The sequence below is a fragment of the Culex pipiens genome, chromosome 2, assembly GCF_016801865.2.
Source record: "Culex pipiens pallens isolate TS chromosome 2, TS_CPP_V2, whole genome shotgun sequence".
NCBI lineage: Eukaryota > Metazoa > Arthropoda > Insecta > Diptera > Culicidae > Culex > Culex pipiens.
The window spans coordinates 56,321,049-56,344,008 of record NC_068938.1 but is presented as its reverse complement, the minus strand read 5'-3'; the positions used below and the strand labels follow the sequence as shown (position 1 = coordinate 56,344,008).

At 33.7% G+C, this 22,960-nt stretch overlaps 1 protein-coding gene across 1 annotated transcript in view; it reads left to right on the top strand.

The window, feature by feature from the left end:
* Positions 1 to 8,090: 8,090 nt before the first annotated feature.
* Positions 8,091 to 22,960, top strand: part of LOC120418621 (zwei Ig domain protein zig-8-like) — a 38,752-nt gene continuing 23,882 nt past the window's right edge. The window contains exon 1 of the mRNA XM_039581064.2: positions 8,091 to 8,173. Within this exon, the coding sequence (XP_039436998.1) occupies positions 8,101 to 8,173 (73 nt within the window). The 5' untranslated portion in view covers positions 8,091 to 8,100. The remainder of the gene's footprint in view (positions 8,174 to 22,960) is intronic.

The following is a 22,960-nucleotide window of genomic DNA, read 5'->3' as shown; positions in this document are numbered from 1 at the left end:
ACATGCCGAAGAAGTTGCAGTAGCCGCCGGTGGCTCTGGCTTGGAGGTTCACTGAAAATAAAAAAAAAAAACCGATCCAGTGCTTTGGACAGCTTTAGGCTTGGGCCACCGGCGGCTGCTGATGCTCCACCGGCGTGTCCTGGTTCTTAGGCAAGACATATTGGTACAACTGTCAACGACCGGATCGACCAGTTACGTCAGCAACACGGTCATTCACCCGTACACAGTTGTCGAAGGCCGGGAGTGACCATTACCCACAGCAACAAGTCCATATTCTTTTGGTATGGCTGCCAACATCCACTTGCAGAAGCTGCCCCTCGGCTGTGCGGCCTCCGATTTACCCTGCGGTAAGTCAATCCACAACGGAATCAACCGACCACCGATCTTAAAATTATGAAAATAATCCCCCACCGACCGCTGGACTTTGACAATCCAAGGTTTCTTTTGCAGCAATGAAAAAAAAATCCAGGCAGATGCCAAAAAAAATTATATATTTATACCACACCAACACAGAACCTTCGGATTTATAGACATTGACGCTACCTCGAATGTACAACCGATTGATAAAGACACTTGATTTTTGATTGATGTGGTCATTGATTTTGTAAATAACAAATTGTTGGAAACGGCCTACTCACACCCTCATTTTACTCAAATATGAGTAAATTTACTCAGCCCTCACACTCACGGTGAGTATCGAGAGTGTTTGCTGTGAGGAAGCCTACTCGATTTGTGAGTGTGAGTGGTTTTCCGAACTCTGACAATCAACAATCAACAATCAACAATCAACAATCAACAATCAACAATCAACAATCAACAATCAATAATCAACAATCAACAATCAACAATCAACAATCAACAATCAACAATCAACAATCAACAATCAACAATCAACAATCAACAATCAACAATCAACAATCAACAATCAACAATCAACAATCAACAATCAACAATCAACAATCAACAATCAACAATCAACAATCAACAATCAACAATCAACAATCAACAATCAACAATCAACAATCAACAATCAACAATCAACAATCAACAATCAACAATCAACAATCAACAATCAACAATCAACAATCAACAACCAACAATCAACAACCAACAATGATAAATTAACAAAAACAAAACATGATCGTCAACTGAATTAAACCATGTTCTCTTACCAATTTACCGCTTCAAATGATCCGTAACTTAACGCCAACTGGTGCGCGCCTTTGATGAAATTTCTGTCAGTTTGTGTGTGTGCGCTGAAATCCATTTAAGGGCGTGTGACTACGCCCACCCGATAGCGATTAGAACAAACACTTTTCGGCACTCCCTGCCTACCGTTGACAGCATTTCCCCTGCTGAGTAATTCTCGCTGAAAGTGGACCACTATTTACACAAGGTGCTCAAAAATCAAAAGCAATGTACTTTTCCAATAGCCCCCACTAAGTTATGAATGAAACCATGTTTGGTTGGTTAAATTTGTCCTCACCTCGGCGCCACAAAGCTAACACATTTTTTTAAATTGGTAATTTTTTGACTTAGGCGCGTCTACAAAATTGCTAATAACTTTGCAAAACTTCAACGAACCTATAATGTTTAGGGGTGTTTTGGAAAGGAAATGAGCAGAGCTTTCGAATGCACTTGTCAGAAAAATACCGTTCCATACATTTTTTAGCCACAAAACACCAATGTATTTTTAAAAGTCATTTTTGAAGGCCGGCGCCCCGCTTTATCGAAAAACTGACAAATCCATTCGAAAGCTGAGAAAATTTCACATATAGGACCAATAAATCTAAGGTGTATGTTCCTCCTATCTTTTTTAATCTTATTTTGATTCTACGAGCTCAGCGCTCCGTTCGCCTTTCGGGCACCCCAAATGTTACAATTTGCTTGCCTTATTTAAAGGTTTTGTCAAAAATTATAGGTGCTCACTTTTTAAATGATAGTTTATTGTCCAAGGATCAAAATGCACTTTCGATAATTGACTAATTTTTATGTTTTTTGGTTCGTCCAGGCAATTAATGTCTTAAAATTGATTTTTTTACTTTTTTTTGTGAAATGCTCACTTAGAATTGGGTGGACTTTTTTTTCAGTGAAACTAATGAATGTAACAGGTAGGAAATTTCACCACGAACATTTTTCTCTTAAAGAAAACGTAATTTCGATACTCCAGTGCCAAGATATTTTAGTTTTAGTGAAAAAAAAGTGCCAATTTTACAAATTGCTCAGAATTAACAAGCACGGCCTACTATTTACATGCGGCATATGTTTTGGAGGCCAGAGTATGGTTTCTTATAGTTATTTTGGTCGCTGAATTCGGATCTGGAATCAAATTTCAGATAAACAAAGAACAGTGATATTTTAGTCACGCTCAAATATTATTTGCGTGTATTCCCCATAGCCACTTAAGGATCGGCAGCCGAAGCCGCTAACCACCGCACCACGAGGCCTAACAAAACAATCAGAAGTTGAAAAAAACATTCTCCATAGAAAAATCCGTGAGTAAAATATCAATGAAAGGTGAGCGAAAGATGAAATATGACCGAATTCACTAGCGATTGAAATTACAGCTTATTACCGCAAATAACTTTTGGGCGTGGCTCCAAATTTAACTGTTTATCTGAAATTTGATTCCAGATCAGAATTCAGCGACCAAAATAACTATAAGAAACCATACTCTGGCCTCCAAAACATGTGCCGCATGTAAATAGTAGGCCGTGCTTGTTAATTCTGAGCAATTTGTAAAATTGGCACTTTTTTTTCACTAAAACTAAAATATCTTGGCACTGGAGTATCGAAATTACGTTTTCTTTTAGAGAAAAATTTCCGTGGTGAAATTTCCTACATGCTACAGTCATTATTTCTTCTGAAAAAAAGTCCACCCAATTGTAAGTGAGCATTTTACAAAAAAAAAGTAAAAAAAAAAACAATTTTTCGACATTAAATTGCCTAGAAGAACCCAAAAACATAAATATTGGTCAATTATCGAAAGTGCATTTTGATCCTTGGACAATAAACTATCATTTAAAAAGTGAGCACCTATAATTTTTGACAAAACCTTTAAATAAGGCAAGCAAATTGTAACATTTTGGGTGCCCGAAAGGCGAACGGAGCGCTGAGCTCGCAGAATCAAAATAAGATTAAAAAAGATAGGAGGAACATACACCTTAGATTTATTGGTCCTTTATGTGAAATTTTCTCAGCTTTCGAATGGATTTGTCAGTTTTTCGATAAAGCGGGGCGCCGGCCTTCAAAAATGACTTTTAAAAATATATTGATGTTTTGTGGCTAAAAAATGTATGGAACGGTATTTTTCTGACAAGTGCATTCGAAAGCTCTGCTCATTTCCTTTCCAAAACACCCCTAAACATTATAGATTCGTTGAAGTTTTGCAAAGTTATTAGCAATTTTGTAGACGCGCCTAAGTCAAAAAATTACCAATCTAAAAAAATGTTTTAGCTTTGTGGCGCCGAGGTGAGGACAAATTTATCCAACCAAACATGGTTTCATTCATAACTTGGTGGGGGCTATTGGAAAAGTACATTGCTTTTGTTTTTTGAGCACCTTGTGTAAATAGTGGTCCACTTTCAGCGAGAATTACTCTGCTGTGTGTTCATGAGACGTCCGTGGTAAGGATAACAACTTTTGACGAACAGCGCACACACACAAGTACCAGCGCAAAGAGCAAACTTTACGACACGAAAGTTATGACGACGGAGCGTAAACGCAAACACACACATGTGCACATGACGTACACATTATGGAAATTATGGAACGTTGTCACTGCTGACATCGTCGGTCGTAAATATTAGTTATGCGAGGAACCGGCAATTGGCAAGGTTACGGAAGATTAAGTGATCAATCGTTCGCGTAAGAGGTTATCACCGGGCAGGTCAGGGATGGTAAATTTGGGTCCTAATATTACACAAAGTATTGGAATTAGTTACATAAATTGTAAGGATCTGTAAAATCTTGAAAGTTTATTGCCTATCCAAATCGGCCCGAAACATCCGAGGGCAAAAATATATTTTTTCAAAAAACTTCAAAATTGGAATGAAAAAGCATGTTTGGTTTTATTTATGTATCTTTTGATTTTTTTGTTTTTTGTTTTTTGTTTTTTGTTTTTTGTTTTTTGTTTTTTGTTTTTTGTTTTTTGTTTTTTGTTTTTTGTTTTTTGTTTTTTGTTTTTTGTTTTTTGTTTTTTGTTTTTTGTTTTTTGTTTTTTGTTTTTTGTTTTTTGTTTTTTGTTTTTTGTTTTTTGTTTTTTGTTTTTTGTTTTTTGTTTTTTGTTTTTTGTTTTTTGTTTTTTGTTTTTTGTTTTTTGTTTTTTGTTTTTTGTTTTTTGTTTTTTGTTTTTTGTTTTTTGTTTTTTGTTTTTTGTTTTTTGTTTTTTGTTTTTTGTTTTTTGTTTTTTGTTTTTTGTTTTTTGTTTTTTGTTTTATGTTTTATGTTTTATGTTTTATGTTTTATGTTTTATGTTTTATGTTTTATGTTTTATGTTTTATGTTTTATGTTTTATGTTTTATGTTTTATGTTTTATGTTTTATGTTTTATGTTTTATGTTTTATGTTTTATGTTTTATGTTTTATGTTTTATGTTTTATGTTTTATGTTTTATGTTTTATGTTTTATGTTTTATGTTTTATGTTTTATGTTTTATGTTTTATGTTTTATGTTTTATGTTTTATGTTTATGTTTTATGTTTTATGTTTTATGTTTTATGTTTTATGTGTTATGGTTTATGTTTTATGTTTTATGTTTTATGTTTTATGTTTTATGTTTTATGTTTTATGTTTTATGTTTTATGTTTTATGTTTTATGTTTTATGTTTTATGTTTTATGTTTTATGTTTTATGTTTTATGTTTTATGTTTTATGTTTTATGTTTTATGTTTTATGTTTTATGTTTTATGTTTTATGTTTTATGTTTTATGGTTTATGTTTTATGTTTTATGTTTTATGTTTTATGTTTTATGTTTTATGTTTTATGTTTTATGTTTTATGTTTTATGTTTTATGTTTTATGTTTTATGTTTTATGTTTTATGTTTTATGTTTTATGTTTTATGTTTTATGTTTTATGTTTTATGTTTTATGTTTTATGTTTTATGTTTTATGTTTTATGTTTTATGTTTTATGTTTTATGTTTTATGTTTTATGTTTTATGTTTTATGTTTTATGTTTTATGTTTTATGTTTTATGTTTTATGTTTTATGTTTTATGTTTTATGTTTTATGTTTTATGTTTTATGTTTTATGTTTTATGTTTTATGTTTTATGTTTTATGTTTTATGTTTTATGTTTTATGTTTTATGTTTTATGTTTTATGTTTTATGTTTTATGTTTTTTTTTATTTGGTTAAGGCTGTTGCAAATATTTTGCAAAGTTTAAATCAACGGCCGAATTGATTTAACCTACCAAAAAAGCCTTTATATAGTTCTGGGCGATCATCATTCCCATTTCCTGTGAGTGAACTAATCGCTTCCAATTTCCCGGTCGACGGTAATCACTGAGATGTAGTGCGTCCATCCCGGGAATTCCCGGGACGAAAATCCCGGGATTTTTCTAAAACCGGGAATTCCCGAATCCCGGGATTTTTTATATTTTGTCCCGGGAATTCCCGAAATTGAAAACAAATCAAAATTTGGTTTAGAAATTCAGAATTGGTTGTGGAAATAGATCATCAGCTAAATACTTAGTAATCAATAAGAATTTTAAAGCATTAAAATTTGTATTCGTCATATACCTATTAGCATTATTTTGCTTATTATGGAAAATTGTTAAAATTTTAGTCTACAGCTCCGCAAAATGCTTTACGCCTTAAATATTTTCTATTAAATTTTATTTATCAAAAACAAAAAGACTTAGTACTATATTCACGTATATTTATGACTTTAAGCTTTAAAAAAGTATTTTATTTAAAAAAATAACTTTTCATGCAAAAACCAGCGTCTGTAGCAGATCAGGACAAAAGTAACGAATTAAGACAGCTGTTTAAGCTAATTTTTGTTTTTGTTATTAATTTTCTGATTGTTTTGATTGATTTCCGAAAAAAGGGAAAAGAAAAAAAATAAATAGTACACCGATTTCCAAATTTATTGCTCTGAAATCTTCTTTACCTGTTTAGATTGCAGTCCCGAATATCCCCAGTTAGTGGTAGTGACTTAAAGATATTTTTTTAAATATGTTTTTTTTTAATATAAAACATAAAGTTCTAAACTTACTCAAAGTGTTACATTGTCTGGTATAATTTTATTTCTTGTTGTTTTAGACAGTTTCAATGAAATTGTTCATGCTTTTGTAGTCATGTTATATAAATAAATAATTAAAATAAATATATGATAATTTGTGGTTAATTTAAATTCCAAAGCACATCAAAGAACATTTTTTTATTAAATGTGTTTTAAACTATCTAAAGACTGCTGTCCTTGTTCAGATTGAAGTGTAGCTTATCACCAATTAACAGTTTTGAGCTAATTCTATGATTTAAGCTAGAAAAACATAACAAATATAATGAAAACATAGATTTTATGACTGCTTCAAAAATTTCCCGGGATCCCGGGAATTCCCGGGATTCAAAAAATATTTTTCCCGTTTCCCGGGAAATTCAAAACCCGGGAAAATTGGACGCCCTACTGAGATGTCAATCCGCTGATAATTCGCCACCCAATGGAGGTGGCTGTTCCGTGTAATCTGTCATCCGCAAGCAACATCCCTTTTGTTCAAACTGAACGGTTCGATAGTGACAGAAGGCTGCAGGCGAGACAAGTCCCAGGTGCATCTCTGCCCAGTAAATGTGCATTTGCATGATCCGAACTCATTGCGCTAATGAACACATTCCCAGAGCTGGGGAGCTGTCTCCTATCTAGTTCGGTGGTGAGATGAAATTTGCGATTGAAGCTAATCGTTTTACTTGGAACATATCAGAATGATTTGCAGCCTGTGGGATCGACATTTCGAATTCAAATGATTGTGGTTTTGTTTTCAAAAGTTGTATAAAAAACCACAAATTTCCATGTAATTCAAAGGCATTCAGTCAGAAACAATGGTTGAGCTTCCAGGATTTTCAAATCATTGGTTGTTTAATCGAGTTTATAAGAGTTTATACTAGATACTATATAACTAGATAACGTTGTATCACACACAAAAATGAAACTTAAACTAAATAATTATGCTTTTTCTTGAATAGAATATGCCCCAACATTCGCCTGATTCTTTTCCCGCGATATCGATCGTTAAAAAGTTGCCTCTTTCTGTTGTCATTTCGAATCGATAACAGTCATCGCCTTGAATATCTAAACCCCTCTTGAAGTTTGAGACTACTCGGGGAGGTGGGAAAAAGAGAGGGTGCCATTTGATGGGAAAAGTTTTCCGGAAGAGGCCGACGCGCCGTTGACGGACTGAATCGGAAGCAGCTGTGGCCTGATTTGCTTGGGGGGGATGAAAACCCACCTCCGCCATCGTGGTGTTGTGTCTTTTGAGCGTCTGCTCCTTAAGCTGATTTGAATTGGTGACTGTGGTGGCCTCAAAGGCGGGCACCAACGATGAATTATAAATTACGCCCAGGATTGGGTGAAAGCCATTGGGGAGGCCGCAAATCCGTGGCCAAAATCGCGCAATCAGAACGGCTCACACCGGACGAAGGGAATTATTTGTTTGATGGTGGCTGGGAGTGGGGTTCCAGGGCAAAAGTGATTATAGCTTAGTGGATTTGGAGTTCGGGTATTGGATCCACGAAAAGTGCTAACTTTTCGCAGGGAAGACGCTGAAGTGGATTTGAACAACTTTATCGGGCGATGAATCAGATTACACGGAGCTGCGAGATAATTCTCGTTTAAATGTTTGATATAATGTATTGAAATTTTAACAAATTGTGAGCTTTCTCGACACATCGACACAATACAGAAAAAGCATAAAAAAACTAATGAAAATTTTTCAAACAAAATCTTTTCTACCCTGTGTAAGTAATCTGCAAAAGTGAACAGTGATCATTAAATTGAAATAAATCGTTTGCAAACAAGAGTGGCTCTCCAATTGATCGGGATTTTTGCCACGAATCGGTTTTAAATGCTGTTTTTTCTCTCTATGTTTATTTACAGTCTGGCGTAATGGAAAACATCAGTAACGTGCCGGGAATCAACATGAAATTGGTGCTCTTTTTCATAATGTATTTTAATCTAGGTGAGTGATTCATTTATTGCCTGCCATGGGAGATTTATATTTGATTAACAGTAATTGTAATGAAGACTGCAGTGAAGTCTACATCTTTCGAACTGTTGATGATTGTTTATAAGAGTGAAGCTAAGCTTTCTCTGAAACAAAAAAAAATATTTGTAATTCTCCGCTCACACAGCAGTTGCCGCGACCGCTCTTCGATTTGCGTGAAAATTTGTCCTAAGGGGTAACTTTTGTCCCTGATCGAGAATCTGAGGCCCGTTTTTTTAATATCTCGTGACGGAGGGGCGGTTCGACCCCTTCCATTTTTGAAAATAAGAAAAAAGACATGTTTTTCAATAATTTGAAGCCTAAAAAGGTGATGAGATATAAATTTGGTGTTAAAGGGACTTTTATGTGAAATTGGGCGCCCGATTTGATAGCGTACTCAGTACTCTGAAAAAACGTATTTTTCAGTGAAAAAAAAAGTCACTTAATTTTTTAAACTTAGCTAATTTTTGTAACCCAACTGTTAAAAAAAATTAGGAACATGTCATTTTAAGAGAAAATTAATGTTCTATTTGAATCTACATGTACTCAGAATGATCTTTTATTCATTTAGAACAAAAAAAATCATTTGAATATTTCGTGTTTTTGTAACTTTGCAGGTTTTTTTTAAGTGTAACGATGTTCTAAAAAGTTTGTAGAGATTTTTTTTTAATATTTGAATTGTTAGGGGTTTGCTTGTAACCATCACGAGTTATCACGATTTTACGAGAAAAAGTTTGTTGTTTCGATCAATTTTGGCAGCCTTACAAAAATTGTACGTCAATGTGCGAAAATATGTATCATTTGATGGAATTTTCTGAAGACTATTTGGAATAAAATTGGAACACGAAAAAAAATACTGATCGCCAAAATCAGTATATTTTAATTTTTGAACAATTTTTCCACCAAATTATGATTTCCTGAAAAAAAGGTTCAGAATAAAAGAAATTTCACAAAAAAAATATTTTTTGATTTGAGCTTTGAATGACTTTTTCTTACTATTTAATTAGGCTGGGACAAACTTTAAAAATAAAATTTTTCACAATTGTTGTTGTGGGTTTATTAAAAAATCTGCCATTTTTTTTGTTTTTTAAAGGTTTTTTTGTTCGCAAACATGATTGCAAAATAACTGAACTAGTGTTAAAAGCATTGAAAAAAAATCTCTTTCAAATGTGATGTCTATGGCTTGTTGTTTCAATTTTTATATTTTTATGACCCCTACCCCCCTCGGCCAATAACTTTGAAAAATATTCGCATCGGCTTAAAGTGCTCCGTTTTTAAGATGAAAAATGTAAGTTTTTCGATTTTTCAAAATAATGTCCGTTATTGTAAATTCCTATTTTATTTTTTTCATAAAAGTATAACTATGCGAAAAAAAAATTTCTCTATACTTTTATTTGGCTCAAAAGTTTTATTTTTTTCCCTCCACATAACAATTATTTGCAAAAACTGAATGCTGCTTATTTTGGGAAATCGTTTTTTGTGAAAAAAAAGTTATCAAAAAAAACAATTTCCAGAGAATTGCTCATTTGCTCAATCCGGATTTTAACATTGAAAATTAAACCCCACAAATTTCAATTTCTTAACGAATCCGAGAACTCTTCACTTTTTTAAAGCCTTAGAGCAAATCTCTGAGATTTCGATCACTCGATTTTTTTGGTATTTTTTAATCTGGCTGAAACTTTTTTGGTGCCTTTGCTATGCCCAAAGAAGCCATTTTGCATCATTAGTTTGTCCATTTAACTTTCCATACATATTTGGCAGCTGTCCATACAAAAATGATGTATGAAAATTCAAAAATCTGTATCTTTTGAAGGTTGTACTGAACTGAAGTTGTACTGGACTGCACTAAAAAAATAATAATACACGGTAAAAAAATGGTGATTTTTAATTTAACTGTTTGTCACCAAAACTTGATTTGCAAAAAACACTATTTTTAATTTTTTGATGTGTTTAAGGGAACATTAAATGCCAACTTTTCAGAAATTTCCAGGTTGTGCAAAATATCTTTACCGAGTCATAAATGTTTGAATCAATACTGATTTTTTCAAAAAATTGAAATATTAATCGCAAATAATATTCAAATTAATTTTTCGATGTAAAATGTAAATTTGCAATCAAAAAGTACTTAAGTGACATTTTGATAAAGTGCACCGTTTTTAAGTCATAGCCATTTTTGGGTAACTTTTTTGAAAACAGTCGCAGTCATTCATTTTTTTAAATAAGTGCTAATTAGTGCATTTTTTTAAGCAAATCTCTTTAATTTCCAACTTACTATTCATACGGGACAATACTCACCCAGCATAGACTTGCTCAAATTTTGAGCAATAAATTTGGAAAAAGAAACTTGAGTATTAATGTATTTCTTCATAAATTAAAATGTTTATCAGTTAGTTTGCTTCTAAAAAAAACCTAGAAAATTGTTCCTTGTTAATTTACAATAAAACAAAAAAAAAAACACTTTTTCTGAAGTTTTTTTAAAAGGTCCAATAAACCAAATTTTCAGTTTTTGCTTTTTGGTTGTTTTTTAATACCCCTGACTCAAGGCGGTTTCTAAAACACCCAAAAAGCAAAAAGTGGAAATTTGGTTTATTGGACCCATAAAAAAAAAAAAAAATACAGATTTTATTCTTTTTAAGCGCACTGTAAACTAAAACAATTTTAAGCCAGTCAGAAATTATTGATATTATTAAATTGGGACTGATCATTAATTACCCAAATTGATGTTTTTGTTGGAAAAGTTATGATTTTTATGATGTTTTTTTTTTTTTAAATTTGTTAGCATTCAGTTTGCTCAAATATTCATACGAAACGAATTAAATCCATGATTTTGGTAACCTTACTAATTTTTTTCTATAGAAAATGCAAATAAGTATGAATTTATGTAAAATGGAGAGTCTATAATAGCTTTTTGCTTCCTGGAAACACAGCAAATAAATCAATTACTGTTGCTCTCGGCTTGAAATTCAAATCCATCATTCAAAACAAACTTGATTGACATTCCTCGGGAGCATCACGCCATTCTGTTTGATCCCAACAATCTACGCGATGTGTCCTACATACTGATCAATGTTCAGCGAACCGGTGATAGACTACCTCGCTAGGACACGACATTTCATCAGAAAGGTCAACACTAATCGAATATTGATAATCATCCTTTCCCTTCGGAGCTGCTGCTGACATCCGGTGCTTGTGCCTTTTTGAAGCTGTCGGCAAATTTACTTTCGGAGAAAAGGGACGTTCTGAATTCTGGCTTAATCCAATTACTCAATTTCATATCTTCCGTCACCCATTGATGAAGTACGATTGCCCCAATTCCATTTATTCTGGGTGGTACCATCGAATTCGAATAAGACACAACTTGTTCAACGCAAAATATCGAAAACTTTACAAAAACCAACAAGTCAGTATCGAAGCTCTGATTTATCTTAACTGCACCGCATCATGAGAGCGGGTTGCCCTCAAGCAGTAAAGAAAAAGCCCTTCCGGAATTGCTGCAACGAACATCCTTCCTTCGTGCATCCTGGTTGGAATGTACGTATACTCTCTACTTCCGTATGCGACGGGCATTGCCGCCCAGCGGAATCTCCGGAAGTGAAAAGGCACACAGAGTTTATAAATATGAAATTATGTGACCTGAAAAGTACCAGCCGGTAGAGGTCATATTTCCCCCTGCTTCGAGGAGGAGAGGTTAAAAATGGAAATGCTTGTGCTCCTTTTCTGCTGTTTGTCACCCTATTTTCCAGCACATCTGAGGTAGTGCTGAAGGAAACTTACAAATGCACACACACACACTCATACACACACATACTCTGCAAATATTAACACGGAAACTATCTTGTCAGGGGTTGTCATGAATGATTTTATCTTGTTTCAAGTCTGGTCATATCAGCTACATGGTTTATTTTTGCCTGTTATAGGAGTGTGGCTTTGTCTGTTGATATAACATTTATTTAAGAAATAGTGTAAATAGTTTAAAAATTTGAAATATGAAACACAATAGATTATAGGAACCTTCAAAAAAAAAAAAAAAAAAAAAAAAAAAACTCTGCAATGATACTGATACCGATACTGATACAATGATAATGGTACCGGGACCCGCGGTGCAGGGGTAAGCGTGGTTGCCTCTCACCCAGTCGGCTTGGGTTCGATTCCAGAAGGTCCCGGTGGCATTTTTCGAGACAAAATTTGTCTGATCACGCCTTCCGTCGGACGGGGAAGTAAATGTTGGCCCCGGTCTAATCTAGAGGTTAGGGCGTTAGCTCAGTCCAGGTGTAGGATTCGTCTCCCTAGGTCCTGTCTCGGTGGAGTCGCTGGTAGGCAGTTGGACTCACAATACAAAGGTCGTCAGTTCAAATCCCGGGGTGGATGGAAGCTTAGGTGTAAAAAGAGGTTTGCAATTGCCTCAACAATCAAGCCTCCGGACACCTGAGTTTCGAGTAGCAATCTCGCAATCGAGAACGCCAAGGCAATGCTGTAGAGCGAATAATTTGATTTTGATATTTTGATACTTTAAACATAAATTCCCATCCACATGAACACATGATTTCTATGAAAAGAACCTCTGACCTCAAACATAATCAGTACCAGAGTAGTTCACATCGAAGACAGTTTACGTGTATGTGTGCATGTTTGTGTGCGCGTTCCGTACATGTTTTATACGCGTATGTGTGAACACAGGGGACACACACTCGAAGAAGGAAGCGGACAAAATTCCCATCACGTCGTAAATTTTAGAGCTATCGAGTGCAAATCAATGAATATAAATTCGCCTTCGATATCTCGTTTGCTCGTTCCGGTGAAGATACCCCTCGGGTCCATCTCCCGGAACCGGGGCCAAGGATGCTGGTCTTTGCGTGTTCGCTAGTTTCATCCTTCACTGCTGAGTAGCTGCTGCTCCTTTTTGGGGTTGAGAATCACGAACGTAAAGTTTTCCCTTTCCTCTGGGTTTGTGTATTTTAGGGGATGATTATCGAGTTTTTATCGGGACAGGAAATCTAGCGAGCCATGATTCATGCTTTTTGGTGCAAGTGGAGCTGCTGAGCGGATTGGAAACTTTCGGGACGTAAACTTTAATGTAAATAAATGGAGCTTTGCTTACTGGTGCGATAACGAAACTGAACGATGGGGAACTACACCATAATCTGTCGGTTCACTGAAGTGACTGAGAAATGTGCAATTTTCCGATCGGATGAACCTAACTTGGTGTTGAAATGCTGATAGCATTTTTTTTTTGTAAACTATGTTCTCAAGCTTGTTTTAAGCTCAAAGGAGAACAATATTTTGAACAATGAAATATTTTTTACGAAAAACAACTTTGATAAGTGCCGGTGCTGAGCTGACCCCAACTACATCCGAAAGTTTTCCTGTTGGCTAAAGTTTTTAGCTAACTTTCGTTCCTTGTGTACATTCTGCGATGAAGATCGCACCCAAAACACCAACTTGAGGCAAACCACTTTTTGATGCACTTCAGCATCATGGACTGAGAAATTTATAAGAGGATAAAGTTATGATAACTGATTTGCTTCGAGTGCTTTTCGACAGCAGTTTACAAAGGCCGCTTCACATAAATTTGTTTGTAATAGAGCAATTCTCAACGAAATCGGTAATTTTTTTGGATTTTTTTTTTGTATTTTTTAATCCGACTGAAACTTTTTTGGTGCCTTCGGTATGCCCAAAGAAGCCATTTTGCATCATTAGTTTGTCCATATAATTTTCCATACAAATTTGGCAGCTGTCCATACAAAAATGATGTATGAAAATTCAAAAATCTGTATCTTTTGAAGGAATTTTTAAATCGATTTGGTGTCTTCGGCAAAGTTGTAGGTATGGATACGGACTACACTGAAAAAAAAATGATACACGGAAAAAAAATTTGGTGATTTTTTATTTAACTTTTTGTCGCTAAAACTTGATTTGCAAAAAAACACTGATTTTATTTTTTTTTCATTTTTTGAAATGTTTAAGAGGACATCAAATGCCAACTTTTCAGAAATTTCCAGGTTGTGCAAAAAATCTTTGCCCGAGTTATGAATTTTTGAATCAATACCGATTTTTAAAAAAATCGAATATTGGTCGCAAAAATTTTTAACTTCGTTTTTCGATGTAAAATCAAATTTGCAATCGAATTTTAGTTGCATTTTTCGATGTAAAATCAAATTTGCAATCAAAACTGACTTTAGTGAAATTTTGATAAAGTGCACCGTTTTCAAGTTTAAGCCATTATTAGGTAACTTTTTGAAAATAGACGCAGTCTTTAATTTTTTTAAAATTAGTGCAAATGTTTGCCCACTTTTGAAAAAAATATTTTTGAAAAGCTGAGAAAATTCTCTATATTCAGCTTATTAGAACTTTGTTGATACGACCCTTAGTTGCTGAGATATTGCCATGCAAGAGTTTAAAAACAGGAAAATTGATGTTTTCTAAGTCTCATCCAAACAACCAACCATTTTCTAACGTCGATACCTCAGCAACTATAGGTCCGATTTACAATGTTAAAATATGAAAAAGTCGTGAAATTTTCCGATCTTTTCTAAAACAATATTTTCAAAAATTTTAAATCAAGACTAACATTTAAAAAGGGCGTAATATTGAATATTTGGCCCTTTTGAAATGTTAGTCTTGATTTAAAATTTTTGAAAATATTTTTTTCGAAAAGATCGGAAAATTTCACGAATGTTTCATATTTTAACATTGTAAATCGGACCATTAGTTGCTGAGATATCGACGTTAGAAAATGGTGGGTTGTTTGGGTGAGACTTAAAAAACATCAATTTTCCTGTTTTTAAACACTTGCGTGGCAATATCTCAGCAACTAAGGGTCGTATCAACAAAGTTCAAAAAAGCAAAATACAGAGAATTTTCTCAGCTTTTCTATTTTTTTTTCAAAAGTGGGCAAACATGTGCATTAATTTTAAAAAAATGAAAAACTGCGTCTATTTTCAAAAAGTTACCTAAAAATGGCTTAAACTTGAAAACGGTGCACTTTATCAAAATTTGACTCAAGTACTTTTTGATTGCAAATTTGATTTTACATCGAAAAATGAAGTTAAAAAAATTTTGCGACCAATATTTCGATTTTTTGAAAAAAATCAGTATTGATTAAAAAATTCATAACTCGGTCAAAGATTTTTTGCACAACCTGGAAATTTCTGAAAAGTTGGCATTTGATGTCCTCTAAAACATATAAAAAAATAAAAATAGTGTTTTTTTGCAAATCAATTTTTAGTGACAAAAAGCTCAATAAAAATCATGCTGCAAAATGGCTTCTTTCTTCTTTTCTATCTCAGCAACCAAAGGTCGTATCAACAAAGTTCGAAAAAGCAAAATATAGAGAATTTCCTCTGCTCACTTTTTTCAAAAGTGGGCAAATCCTAGCGAAAAAAAAAAGAATAACTGCGATTTTTTCAAAAAACTTAAAATGTCTATAACTTGAAAACGGTGCATTTTTTGATAATTTCATAAAAGTTCCTACTTTTTGATTGCAAATTCGATTTTACATCGAAAAATGAAGTTGAAAAATAACTCGATCAAAGATGTTTTGTCCGTTCTGTAAATTTCTGAAAAGTTGGCATTTGATGTGCCCTAAAACATATCGGAAATAAAAAAATAATGAAAATAGCGTCTTTTGCAAATCAAGTTTTAGAAACAAAAAGTTAAATTAAAAATCATCAAATCTTTTTTTACGTTTATCATTTTTTTTTTCGTTGTTGTCCTTATTCATACCTACAATTTTGTCGAAAACACAAAATCGATCAAAAAATTCCTTCAAATATACAGATTTTTTAATTTTCATATTTCATTTTTGTATGGCCAACTGCTGAATTTGTATAGAAAATTACATGGACATATCGAAGGCACCAAAAAAGTTTCAGCCAGATTAAAAAATACAAAATTTCGAATGACCGAAATCACATAGAATTCTTTGATGTAAAACAAACATTAATATCGGCTCTGATGACGAAAAATTGCAATTATATAAAAATAGTGTAAAAAGCACGAGATTGGTATTTTTGCGTTGCTCATACATATTTTTCAAGCCAAAAACACTGAAATGAAAAAGCAGCCGTGAAACAGACCTTCGATAATATTAATTATGTGCAATTCATTCTGAACGTATTGATTTCTTCGGTGGAAATTTTCCTGCTTGCAAACAATTTCAAAAGGGTTGCATTAATTGCGCTTTTTCCCCATCAAGGTGAAAATTACAGCATCAAAGCTTTGCACAATGCACCGCCACAAAACTGGGCAGAACGATATTACGGTAACCTGGAACAAAAAAGCAGAGCAATACTGCAATGGGTGAAAATCGGGAGGAAAAAGAAATTGTAGGGTAAAAGGTGAAAAAAGCACGGTACCTTATCAAATGCTCACCTGCCATTGGTTAAAAAAAACGGTAAAAGGAGAAAGTTTCCTGCACCCAACTTCATTTTCGCTAATTGCAGGTAATGAAAAGGTGGAGGGAAGAAAAAGTTAGTTCATTTAAAGACATACTTCAAGTGGAAGTGCAATTATTCGTGGAATGTGCTTTCAGCACTGCTTTAAAGGTTAATTCAAAGGAATTTGATATTTTTTTTTATAGAAATAAGTAAAAGCTGCAGCCATTCCAGCGTGTGGTCGTGGGTCGTATTTCAGTCACAAGTACATTTTCATTGCCCGCTGGGAATGGAATTGGATTGATAAGGTGGGCTACCACACGGCAATAAAGCAGAAAAATTCAAATTTCACGTCGCAATAAAATTGTGTGGCTGGGATTCGCAGAAATCGGATTTCGACCCTGTGCTGTCTCGCTTTTCTACTGTCTCTGTGTGGTTAAAAGGATTTGCCAAACGTCCTGTTTGATGGGCCTTTTTTCGTTTGGTAATGTCAGCCTCGGGGGGATTTTGTTAGCCAGAGAATAAAGGTATATAATATTTAAAATATCCACTGGATGGAGAAAATGCTGCAAAATTGTCGTTTGAGTGAAACGCACGGAAAATTTCAATCTTTTATGGGATTTCAAGATTGCAGCTTGTAGGTGAAAGGAAGAGGTACTAAAGTGCAACATACTCAAAAGATAAATAAACCTAGCGCTTAGTGATGGCTGGATGTTATTCAGAAAAATTGCTTGTCTGCTCAGTTTTGAATGTTAGGAAAATTTAATAATGATAAGAAGTGCTCCACGTGCATTGTTGTCACTCTTTATATGAAAGAAGTTTCAATCTTGGTGTGCAATCTTGAAACACTCTGAAAATTGCTGTAAGTGCGATAATTGGCCAAAGGGATTTCAGGTCAGAACGCGTTTGACACACGAACATGCCCAACTACCGTAACCATTTGTAATTATACCTCGGGACTCCGGCAACCATAATCAACCAAACTTCTTGACACTTCACAAAATGGCCAACCAAACAATTCAAAAAGCGAATTGAGATAGATAGTTGTTATTACATATTTTTGTAGTATGTTTTACAGTACAAATTTCAAAGGTACTGACCGAGAATTGATCCCTGAACTTTCTGCTTGTGAGACAGAAGCCGTAACCATTGATCCACGGAGCCGGAATCATAATCTTTAGAAAGAAATACATACTAAATTTTTTGCAGCAATCCGTTTTTTAAGTATTAAAATTGCGCTTAACCAGACATTTGATCTAAAAATTGAAAAAAAAAAGCTTTGTGTAAATTTTTACCTTTCAACGGCCCGAAAAGTTTAGTCTGAGATGTTCAGCGTGAAAAATTAAATTTTTAAAATACCCACGCAAATATTATTCAAAGGTTTTATCCCTCTGCTCTGGCTGGGGTCGAGGAGGAGAGGGGGGGGGGGGGGCAAAAAAAAATAAAAAAATATAAAAATTTAAATAATAACAAGCCATACTCTCATCATTTGAATGCAAAAAGTGTTTTAAAATGCATTTTACACTAGTTAAGTTGTTTTGCAATCATTAGTCTTGAAAAATATATGATTTGACGAAAACTAAAAATGTGTTACACCCGGAACGAAAAAAAAAACATTTTGCGATAATAAACATCGAAAACTTTCAAAAAATCAAAAGATTTTCAAATCAACCCAAACATGCTAAAAATGATTCTGAACGCAAGGGAATGCATTTCAAATTGATTTCAGCTGATTGCACTTAAATTTCCATGAAAATTGGGAAGTTTTTTGAAATTTTTTATTATTTTTTCAGTTACAAGATCAATTACAACATCGTTTTTAAACATGTGGGACTCAAAATTGTAGTTTAAAATGTTTACGAATCTTCAACCGCACTGAATGATTTTTTTAAAAGTTGCATTAACTTTTTGCATGAGCTTATTATTAGATTTTTGTGAAGTAAAAAAAACTAACATATTTCACAGCTGGGTGCAGAATAGTGGTTCGCAAAGCGGCCTCAATTTAGAACTGTCAAAGCAGAACCAATTTACTGTTCGCAAAATGATACCTTGAAGTGGGAAGTATTGTAATCGATCGATAATTTATTTTGATTTTATAATTAATTTATATTTGAGATACTCAAAGTCAACAAATCTTAAGAAGGGAGATCAAGATTGGCATTATTCGTCGCTAACATTTCAATAATAATTTTAAAATTTTAGCGACGGATTTTCAAAAATTATGAATGGCACCTGCCAAATAATATTGAATAATCTTTCTCCGATATTATCGCTGCGCATCAAAGATACATAATCTCGGAACTTCCATTTGGTTCCTCTTCTGATTCACAAAATTTCACCCACTTCTGACGCAATTTTTCTCTTTTGGCCGCCCATCGTTTAGTCTACGAACAACAAAAGCGCGAAGCATTTAATTTTTCAGCAAAAACTTAACAGATCCAAAATGTTTCAAAACAAGTCCAGATTTTTTTTGATAAGGTCCTATAACATATGAAAGATAGGTCCTTTTCAAAAAAATCTAGATGTCACTTCAGCAGCAAAAAATATGTCACGCTTAAGCTTGAACATAGCCTTTTACTTTGTTTATGTTTACAGCTGTGGTGCAGTTGTAGTAGTGAGGAGCAGTAGGAAGTTTTCGAAAATCACGCTACGCATTCTGTCTTTTCAGCACCCAGTTTCACAGTATCGGTATTTTAGCAATACGATAAATAACAACTCAAAACAACAATTTAAAGTTGTTTATTTACCTTCCTAATGTCAACTGTAAATATTAGTTGACAAAATATTTAGAGTTATCCGGAAAACCCGAATGTTCACAATTGGCGGACCTTAACTTAACAAAGAATGCATGAGTTTTTTTTTCAAAATATAATTTAATATTGATGCGAAACACAAAACTACTAATTGAGGAGATCATCTTGATACAAAATTTAAATTAACTAACTTAGATTAAGAAAAAAACAAAATTATAAGGTTTGCTATGCTCGTTAGATCGGGGTTCAAATCCCGGCTCGGACCAACACAACTGGTGATCTTTTCCTTTCTGGAATCGATTGCTTAGTAAAGGGAAGGTAGTGTATCGTCACAAACTGGACCTTATCACGACACCTTAGGGAGGCGACCTATGGAATGTTAACATTAACCTTAACATGTTAACATTAAGTTGAGAATGAAATTGCCTCTGAATCCGCTTTGTAAATGCCGGCCCCGATACTCTTCAAGGGTGATCCCCTTAGGAACTGGGAAAGATTTACTTTTACTTTTTACTTACTATGCTCGAGAGTTGATATGGAAATTGAACTTATCTTGAAAATGCTTTTCCCTCTTAGAAATAATAAATAATAATATAAAAAAATGTAGTTTTTCATTTCTAAATTCTAAGGGTTTACATTTTTTTTGGCTGCACTCAATTATAGTTTTTGGAATTTTTGACAAGTTAAAATTTACACTTTCTGAATAAGAAGGTTATTTGAATTTTGAAATTGAACATTCAATGTTCTACCCAATTTCGATTTTTTCAAATGTTTTTCTGTTTAGTTTATATTATTTTGCTTTCATATTTATATGCAAGTTTATAAGCATACAATTTCCCGGGAGTCTCGACCAAGTTTCCCAGAAATCGAAAGGTCAAAAAATGATCGATTTCCCAGGAGTTCCCGCTCGTCACCCTTTTCCCTTATTGCTAAACATATAAATTGAAGTTTTTTCTTATAATACGATAAAACATTTTGATAATACAGTATGGCCCATAAAAAAATGCGACATGTGCAGTTTTCACAGAAAAAATGGTGCCATTCTTAAATTTATTTAACAATCTGATTTTTTATGTATTATGGTGTTAGTTTAGTATGTTTTGAAGATATCGTCATGATAATTTTTTGCAGTTCACCAAAACTGTGTACAGGCGGTCTACAATTATGAATGTGTTTTTGGAACAATATTTACCCTAATTAAATAATTTATATTTCAAAAACGAAACAGTTTAAAATATCCAACAATGTACCGAAAGCATCATTAGAAGTCCTTCTTAAATACGCCCAATCAAGGAAGTTTTTTAATTTTGTTAAAATTGGTAATTTGTGTGAAAAATGCCATTTTGGTTAATATTTTGTGTGATTCTGTCAAAATAAATCAATAACTTAAAACCGTTGTTGATGGTTCAAAAGCGTGCCCAGCGGCTCTATATTGTTAAAAGTCACATCAGAGCATCTGTTAGTATCAATTTCCATCATTAGTAGCATTTGTTTTTTTCGTTGAAACATTGCAGGCTCCAAAAAAAAACCAAAAATTGATGCATTTTCAGAATCGGGATATTTTTGAAAAGTTCACTATTTTACTATAACTGGTAAATAGAATACGTAAAATTCGGTGGAACTAACTCTTAAAACTCTCAAAAACAGTAACCTTGAAGGCTGTATACTTTTTAATCCATAAAAAAACCATAATAGGCTATCCAGATCGACCAACATGAAAAAAGTATGTTTTTCTTTATATGGCCTGGGCGTAGAGTAAATTGGAAAATTATGCATTTCAATAAGCTGTAACTTATGTTATGCTAAGGGAATGATTTTAAAGGCATTGATTGTTTGTTTTGAACCTATTTAACATGTACACATGCTACATACATCATAAACAGTAAAAATAGTCCCGATTTTCACCTAATAACAATGTCGCATTTTTTTATGGGCCATACTGTATTGATGTGGGAATGTTGACAGTTTTTGTGCCAAGAAATATGTAATTTTGCATAGGAACTATACAAAATATTTCGTCGTTAAACAGCCACATTGTGAATTAGGAAAATCTGTTTTCTTAAAAAAATATGGTTTCATAAGGAAATGTTAGTATTAAAATTTTAAAAACTCTAGTTTGGTAAAATTCTATATAAAATTTCAAAATATATCTATATCATTATCAAACATATTCATGGGAAATTCTAAGTTTTGAGAAAAAAAATTAGGAAACTTTTCGCGGTACTGTACGGTTACCCAAAAAAAAATATTTAAAAAGTTGTTCAATCATGCAAAAAATTGAAAGCAACTTAGGAAAATGTATCAAAAAATGTTTTTCATTGATTGCACGTCATTGAAATTTTGTTTTTGTGAAAAAACTATTTGTTTGCTATCTGAATTTTCGACCCAAAATTTAAATTGGAAAAAGGTTAGGTGAAGGAAAAGGAGGTGAAACGCTCTAAATTATCCTGCTGTGAAAAAAAAAACACACGCAATTTAAATTTAAATTCATTTGACCTCCACGTGTGAAATTATCGGAATAATCCAAATTCACTGAATTCCATCACAGGCAAGTGGTCTAACCCGTGGCCTGGGTCAATTGTTCACCCAGTTCAACGCGCCGTTATGTGAATTGCGAATTGGAAAACGTTTCCTGGAACCCCCCTACTGCGCTTGCAATAACTCGTCTGTAAACTAATATCACCCGGCTTGTCGACACCCCCGGAAGAAGGGCAACCCTACCTTCCACATTCCTGTCGAAAATGTTTCCGGGCTATGAATCGGCTTTGTAATTAATTTGAGGTCTGCTTACACTTTTGGGTGGGTTATTTCCGGGTGTAACACAACTATTCTCAATTTTTCGGGCCCGAGCACTACCAGGGTACACCGCAAATAAAGTAGTAACCCAGCTGCGTGTAAAAGGTCTGGGTGTAAAATAAATCTTACATTATTTTATGAAATTCTGTGTAACATTACACTCTGAAATATGTAGCCCATCAGTATGGGAAACCTACTTGACCGAAATGTCAAGCTCACATATACGTTTATCCTTTTCATTTTTCATCGGTCTGATGGCCGAGCGGGCTAAGGCGCCAGTCCTTACTGTAGGTGCTGGGTTTGAGTCCCGTCGGATGCAACTTTTTTTGTGTTTACAAATATTGTACATGCAGCGTGTAATATTAAGTGTCTTTTTTGACGAAGGTGATGTGCATGCTTTTGCATGCGATTTTACATCGGATTTATTGCTGTGTAGTGTTTTGTGTTTTTGACCTTTAAATTTTGCTTCATTTTTTCCTAAAGAGATTCTTTAGTCAAAGTAAGGCTACACACAAAAAAATATTACGGTAATGACAAAAGTACCTTACTTTAGATTTAAAAAGTTGTTAAAATTTGCTTCATTAAAAGTTTTTTTCTTGTTTTGAAAATGAAAACTTTTACTGCTACAGTTTTTGAAAATCTCATTGCCCACTGATTTAAAAGTTTTCACTTTTAATTCGATTGTAAAATTTCTTTCATTTTGTCGTTCTCGTGTAACCGTGTTCGCCTAAGTCCAAAATGTAAACAAACGTTTTGGTGATTCCGGTGAGTGGAGGTCCACAACGACTATCAAAACAGAACGCGGCCGCTGCCAGGACTTGGACGCGGAAACCTTCGAAAGA